This window comes from Aquila chrysaetos, chromosome 25 (genome assembly GCF_900496995.4).
Source record: "Aquila chrysaetos chrysaetos chromosome 25, bAquChr1.4, whole genome shotgun sequence".
Taxonomy (NCBI): domain Eukaryota; kingdom Metazoa; phylum Chordata; class Aves; order Accipitriformes; family Accipitridae; genus Aquila; species Aquila chrysaetos.
In genome coordinates, this window is record NC_044028.1 from 1837030 (window position 1) to 1844234 (window position 7205).

Consider the following 7205-nt stretch of genomic DNA (forward strand, 5'->3'; position numbering starts at 1 on the left):
GCTAACGAAGAGCAGAAATTAGAAAATCATGGGGAGAGGAAGGGAGAGGGGACATGGAGGAGAAACCGGTTGGGAATCAACTGGGAGAGAACAATCCTCCACGTGTTACAGCACCTGAAATCCTCCCCGAGACCCGGCAGCCCCCCGGGTGCAAGGGGCAACGCAGCAGGCAGGGCTCGGCGTACGCCCGGCTCCCCCAGCAAGCACCACGAGGGTTTTTTTCTTTCGGATCTGAACCACAGGCAGCACAAACCCTGCTGTCCCCGCTCCACGGTCGGCTGCAGGGGCTTGGCAGGAGCAGGCGGTTCATGCGAGAGGGGTGGAAATGTCTCTCTCTGCCAGATTTCCTGCAAAATCCGCCAGCGCTGGCGGGCGAGAGCTCAGCAATTCCTGGGAGCCTGACTCAGCCCCCCAAACCTCAGTTTTCTTTAGAGCCCAGATCCCACCCACTCTAGCACACCTTCACCACGCACTCCTGCCTGGCCCTGAGGATTCTCCCTGTTTTAATGGGAAATAACATTTATTTTCGTCAGCAGAGAGATGTAAGCTCTAAGCAGGCAAATAAACAACTAGAGCAGTGATAACTCGCAGAGCTCTTGTTCAGCCCAGTCCAGGAAAGATTTCTAACTTTGTCATCTTAATTGACACTTAGGCTGGCAGTAACTCCCCGACGGGCAGTAAAAGAGATTTACTGTAAAGCTGCAGAAGAAACTGTGTCAATGAGTTAAATCATGTCAGAAAAATCTGGGAGTGACCTGACCGCCGAAGTGCCTGCCCTGTGCAAAGCCGTACCAGGTTTTGCTTTAAAAAAAAACCAAAAAACATAACAGCACAATGAAGCCAAAGCTTCCTTTGATCAATTCTCATTTTAATGAGGGCAGGTTCCTAGGAAGCAAACAGTACATGTTTGTATCATATTGCAAACAAGCTAGTACAGAAATCTAAAAAAAATAAACAAAAATAAATATCTTCCCTGTTTATTTCTCCCCAAGTTTATAGCACTAGGTTGACCTGAAAACAAGATGAATTTACCACTGCGTCTGGACAGCGGCCACGAAAAATCAGATTTTTTGGAATGCAATTGTCTATATGGTTTCAGAGAGGTCAGAGTACCAGGAGATCCGCCGATGAGACTCTTCCTCGCCAGCTAGGGTGAGTGGTTTCCACCTCGGGCAGTCAATGCTCCTCCAGCGCTTGAAGCATCTCTGCTGGGCCCCTTCAGCGGGTCAGAGCCAGGTCTTCAAGTGGGAGAAGCTGAAAGGAGAAGAAGGGCCGAGTTATTTCGGAGCCTCACCTGAGCATCCGGCTGTGCACCCGAGCCCTGCCACCACCTCCCTCCCCACTTGGGACCACATTTCCCCTCTGTGCAGCTCTTAAACCAACGCTGCATTCGTGATATTCATGAAATATTCTCCTCCATGGGCTCAGATCCGACCCGCGGTGACTGCAGACTCCCATTCTGCCACTGTGCACACAGATAAACCCCATGCAGACACCCAAATCCCGGGCTCGGACCTGCCTGCGAGGCTCCCGTGGAAATTTTGCTGTGAAATCAGAGGGATGCACGCACGTCCGCAGGTCCGGAACCCCAACCGCGGTACTCGGGACTGCTCTGCCCACGCACGGCCAGGCTGCGGGAGGTAACGGGACAGCACAGACGTAACACAGGGCTGAGCTGACCTGTCTGGGCTTTCCCAAAAAGATACTAATCCCAGATTTCCTCCAAAAAATGGAAGGGGGGAGGAATACAGCTACGTATTTCAGGGGCTGATCCAACAGCTAAAAGCCTCCGTGGATTTCATCTGGATGTTGGCTTCAGCTTTACATAAGAGGAAAGAGATTTAATGTTTGGAACCAGCCCCGAGCCGGTCCCACGCAGCTTGGCTGAGCCCCAGGCGGGCAGGGAGAGGGGTCCTGCGGAGGGGCCACGCCGGGAGCCCCTCGGCATCACCGGCCTGCCGGCCCCGCAGACACCCTTCCCAGCACCTGCAGCTCGGTCCCACAGGGTGCAGGTTTGTGTTGCACTAAACGGGGGGCACAGAAACCATCCGGCTCTTTTTTCTGCCCTAAAGCCAAAGTGCAGCTCCTCCAAACTCGTCCCGTGGGGAGGAGGAATGACTGCCCCCTCCTCCCGGCCCGCTTTGCTGGGTGAAACAAACCTCGTGGTTCAAGTTTAAAAATGCGGCAGAGACTCAACTCGTGCAGTCGCACTCACGCAGTGGTGACGGGGACCCGGGCTGTCCCGCGGGGTCACGGCTCCCCTCGCTCCCCCCCACCCTCCCAGCCCAGCCGGGGCTGGGGTGTAGAAGGCGGTGTGGGTGTCGGGGGGGGGGGGGGGGGGGGGGGGCAGCTCCCCACAGCTGGGCGATGCCATGGGGCAGCCCAGCTCTCTGCCTGGGGCACTCCGAAACCCTGGTGCCTGTGGGATGGGAGACCACAGCAAGGCTCCGTGCACTCCCCATTACGTGGTGAAACCCCTCCATGGCTCCGTGCACCCCCTGTTACCTGATGAAAGCCCCTCCGTGGCTCCGTGCAATCTCCGTTACTTGGTGAACCCCCTCCGTGGCTCTGTGCACCCCGCATTACCTGGTGAACCCCCTCCCAGGCTCCGTGCACCCCCCATTACTTGCTGAAACCCCTCCGTGGCTCCGTGCACCCCCCGTTACCTGGTGAACCCCCTCTGTGGCTCTGTGCACCCCCCGTTACCTGGTGAACCCCCTCCCAGGCTCCGTGCACCCCCCATTACTTGCTAAAACCCCTCCCAGGCTCCGTGCACCCCCCATTACTTGCTAAAACCCCTCCGTGGCTCCGTGCACCCCCCGTTACCTGGTGAACCCCCTCCGTGGCTCTGTGCACCCCGCATTACCTGGTGAACCCCCTCCCAGGCTTCGTGCACCCCCCATTACTTGCTAAAACCCCTCCCAGGCTCCGTGCACCCCCCGTTACTGGTGACCACCCTCCGTGGCTCCGTGCACCCTCCGTTACCTGGTGACCCCCCCCCCCAGCACCCCAGGGTGCCGCAGAGAGACGGCAGCAAGACTCCTTGCCCCCCAGGCACGGCCGGCACCCCTCAAGCACCCCGGGGCGCTGCGGAGAGACCGTGCCCCCCCCTCCCCGGCCCCGGTGCCACCCCCGGGCTCCACCACCGCCTCCCTCCTCCCGTCCGTCCGTGCCCCGGGACCGGGTTTACCTGAGCTCCGCGGGGGCCGGGCGGGGGCCGGGCGGGGGCGGCCCCATCCCCATCCCCATCCCCGCCGGAGCAGGCGCTGCAGGAGGCGGCCGGGGCCCGGGGGGGCCGGCGGCGGCGGGGCGGGGGGGGTCTCCCCGTCGGGGCGGCCCGGGGGCGGCGGGGCGGCGGCGGGCGCGGTTCCCCCGGGGGGACGGCGCGGGGGCTCGGCCGGCAGCTCCCGGCGCCAGAGGTAGGGCGAGCGGCGGACGCCCATCAGCAGCCCCGAAGCGCGTCCCACCGTGTGGTACCGGGGGCTGGCGACGTGCTTGTACCAGGCTCCCGCCGGCAGCATCAGCCCCAGCAGCACCAGGGCCCCCCAGGCGCCCCCCGACAGCCGCCGCCTCGCCATCGCGCCGGGCTGCGGGCAGGGGGCTGCGGGCAGGGGGCTGCGGGCAGGGGGTGCGCCCCGACCCCGGGCGCCCCAGCCAAGGCTGCCCCGCTCCCGCGCCCCGCCGGTTTATACCGCCGTCGGGAGGGGCACCCCGCGGCTCCGCCCCGGCAGCCCCCCGGCCCCCCGCACCTCCTACCCGGCGGCCCCCCCGCCCTCTCCCCGCAACCTCTCCCCGGGAGGCCGGCATCCTCCCCATGGCCCCGAGCATCCCTCCCATCCTGGAGCATCCCCCTGCAGCCCTGAGCATCCCCCTTCCCACCCCAAGCATCTCCCCTGGAGCTCCGAGCATCCCTCCCATCCTGGAGCATCCCCCTGCAGCCCTGAGCATCCCCCTTCCCACCCCAAGCATCTCCCCTGGAGCTCCGAGCATCCCTCCCATCCTGGAGCATCCCCCTGCAGCCCTGAGCATCCCCATTCCCGCCCCAAGCATCTCCCCTGCAGCTCCGAGCATCCCTTCCATCCTTCAGCATTCCCCTTCCCACCCTGAGCATCTCCCCTACAGCTCCAAGCATCCCTCCTATCCTGGACCATCCCCCTGCAGCTCCGAGCATCCTTCCCGTCCTTCAGCATCCCCTCGTGGCCCGAGCCACCTCCCCCCGGTCCCCTTTGCAGCCCCTAGTATCTTCCCCATGGCCCTAAGCATCTCCTCGCAGCCCTGAGCATCCCCCTGCAGCCCCACAAACCTCCCCGCAGCCCAGCATCCTCCCCGGCCCCTCAGGACCTGCTCAACAGCAGCAGGATTTACTGCTGGAGGAAGAAGTGTTATAAACCGACTGCAAGTGAGGACCCTCAGAGGGTCCTGCACCCCCCCTCCCTCAGGTATGACACCCAGCCTCACTGCCAAGAGAGAGACCGACTGCAAGGCACAGGAACGTGCCATGGAGGAACCGTAAGTAAGAACAAATTGCAGTGATTTTCAGCAAAATTCATCCCAAGTGGGGTACCAGACGGAGGTGGGCAACGTGGATTGAAGCCTTTCTTTGGTAACCTGCCTCGGTGCAGAGACGATGCTGCTGCTGGGGGGGAGCAGAGGGTCCACAGGGTGTCCTGCTCTGCAGGGCTCGACTGGCTCCTCTCCACCTTTGTACTGCCCACAAAGTGGTAAGACCCAGATTTCACTCCCATCTCGCTGAGCTCAAACTAATATCCCACCCACGGTTCGGGGGTCCTAGGGCCCATGAACTTGCCTCGGTGCGGGACAAAGACATGACTGCTTAAGCAGTGCAAAACGATGGGAAGAGATAAGACACTGAACTCGTGCAGGGGGCTCAGATGACCGCCGTGAATGCTACCCCTGGGATCACTTTTCCCTCACAGTTTAAAATGGGCAGTTGCCTGACTTCCTACCCAATGGCTACTTGAGTGAGTAACTCCTGCTCTTCCATCTCTTCTTTAGGAAAAAAAAGATGATCCGGGAGACGAATACCTGATTCCCATGGGATGCCTGCCAGCTTGTCCTCCTCTTACCGAAGCCTACTGCCTTCATAATCCAGAGAAATTACAGCAGCCGGTATTTCCAGCCCCTTCCAACACTCCTCTGGTGCCACTTCTTAACAAATGGGCGGGTTGGGGATTCAGTAACACTGTCCCTGCTGCCTCCTGCTGAGAGCCCCTTTATGTTGCCTGGACTGAAATCTTGTGACCACACAATGTTTTGCCCATAGGTATTCTGGAGAGATGCGAGGAGGCGGTTGTTCTGCTCCCTACTGCGATTTGGGAGCCTGTGGCGGACAGGAACGAGCAGCCGCTTTGCACTTTCTCCTGCAGCAAAGTGCTCAAGACCATTTGCAGTGGATTTGTCGAGCTGCTTCCCCTCCTCTTCTGCAACTCAGCTCTTAAATAGGACAGTACTGTGAATTTTGCCATTCCAGTCAGGTGACTTTTTCCCCCAGATTCCTTAATAAAACCAAGCAGGTCAAATCTATGCTCATCAGGGAGCAATTCCAGTTCCTCTTGTTTATTAGCCAAGTTCTTGCCTTTACACACTGAACTATGACTAAATAATTTCTTTTTCTTCAGGCCACACAGTAACTTGATTAATTTTGTTCTCAGCATCTCGCATGCTCCTGTTTGCCCATTTCTCCTTGTTGATGTTATTTTAACATGCTCCCAAGGAATCTGGCCAGCCTGCTTCCCGCCGTCAGGCTCCCCAGCTCTTTACCGGCACCCATCCAGCCCCCATCTTCTCACGCCCAGCAAGCACAAGTTCCCAGCAGCAAAGCTTTCTCCATCAGCCCAGCTCACACATGCCGGCGTTTTGTGACCCTCTGCTCAGGCGTGGGGATGTGTTTGCCCATTCAAGCAGGAGACAGACCCATGCTGGGGACCTCCCGGCGTGGGGGAGCAGGTTCTGCTCATCTCGGCCCAGCAACAACCTCCTCCTGTAGGAACCAGCCCCTTGGCCAGGCAGGGGCTGGAGAGAGCGGGGCTGGGGGCTGGGGGGAGGAGGAGGAGGAAAAGAAAAGTGCAAAGCAACAACAAGACATGAGGAGGTGTAAGGCGGGCAGTGCAGAGCCTCACGATTTTCCTCTTCTGGGAAGGCTGGGAGCCAGTGAAATTCCCAGTTGGTAAGAAGAGGATCCCAGCCTTTCCCCTGGAGGAGTGCTGGAAGTTACCTCTGTGCAGAGCACGACTCGTTTCTGTTAATGAACCGGACCCGGAGAGTCCGGCTCACCCACAGCCCAACTTCTTGGAAGCACCCAGGCTTACAGTAAGGATGAAGCTGGGCTCCCATCTCCCACCGAGCAGATCATTGATGGGTGGGCTATTTTTGTCACCCTTTGAGTGCTCTGAACATTATGAGCGGCCTCACCACTTTCATGTTTTAATAGAGCCATTAATGAAAGGCATCGGTACAGCACACAGACAATCACATCGCATCCCTCCCTGGTCACCGAACCCCAGTTCACAATGGGACGTGCGCTGCCAGCTTTATTTCACTCAATAAAAAGCCATTATACTTCCTTCTCCCCCCGAGAGCCCGATCAATTCCGAACGACCTGACGCTCAGTCTGGAGAAGGCTTGTGCCTCTGTTTCAGCAGCTTATGTTTTGCTGCAGCAATACACCAATGTGGGCTCAACCTTCCCAACCAGGAGTGGAAGATTTTCTCATTCCTAGAGATCTGCTTGAAGTGTCTTTTATGTGCATTTTTGGCGTAACTTGAATAACTTGTCACGCTGATAGACTCTCCGGGAACTGAACTGAACTCTCTCCTCCCGGTACACTGAGTGATTCCTGCTTACAGCCAGCCTGTTGTGTCTGCAAGGCACTTTGAGATCCTTCAGGCTGATACAGTAAGACTCCGGACCTCAAGCAGAGTGCACGTTTCCTCTCCCAAGTATTTTTAAATATCTTTTGAACGAAACAGCTGACAAGCAATTTGTCTTCTATTTATATTCTAAGTAGCTAAAATATAATTTTAGGATTCCTATTCCCCTTGCAGAAGCCGATGCTCCTGCAAACACCGTAGCACATCAGCGGGCACATTGCACCGTGCTGCTCCACGGTGGTCTTCGTGCTAGGAACTCCCCCAGAGGAACAAAATCCTGGTTCTTGTTGGTAGATAAAAAGCTTTTGAACAAAT

At 58.2% G+C, this 7205-nt stretch overlaps 1 protein-coding gene across 2 annotated transcripts; it reads right to left on the reverse strand.

The window, feature by feature from the left end:
• Positions 1 to 713: 713 nt before the first annotated feature.
• On the reverse strand, positions 714 to 3647 carry NPW (neuropeptide W). Of its 2 annotated transcripts, XM_030002036.1 has the most exons (3): positions 3191 to 3647; positions 1516 to 1631; positions 714 to 1254 (listed from the first exon to the last, which is right to left on the reverse strand). In XM_030002036.1, exons 1-3 carry the CDS (start codon positions 3576 to 3578, stop codon positions 1219 to 1221), a joined length of 540 nt encoding a protein of 179 aa, XP_029857896.1. In that variant the 5' UTR covers positions 3579 to 3647; the 3' UTR covers positions 714 to 1218. The 2 variants fall into 2 exon arrangements, with proteins under 2 accessions (XP_029857896.1, XP_040976219.1); XM_041120285.1 differs by lacking the exon at positions 1516 to 1631 and having other exon boundaries at positions 1119 to 1254.
• Positions 3648 to 7205: the final 3558 nt, after the last annotated feature.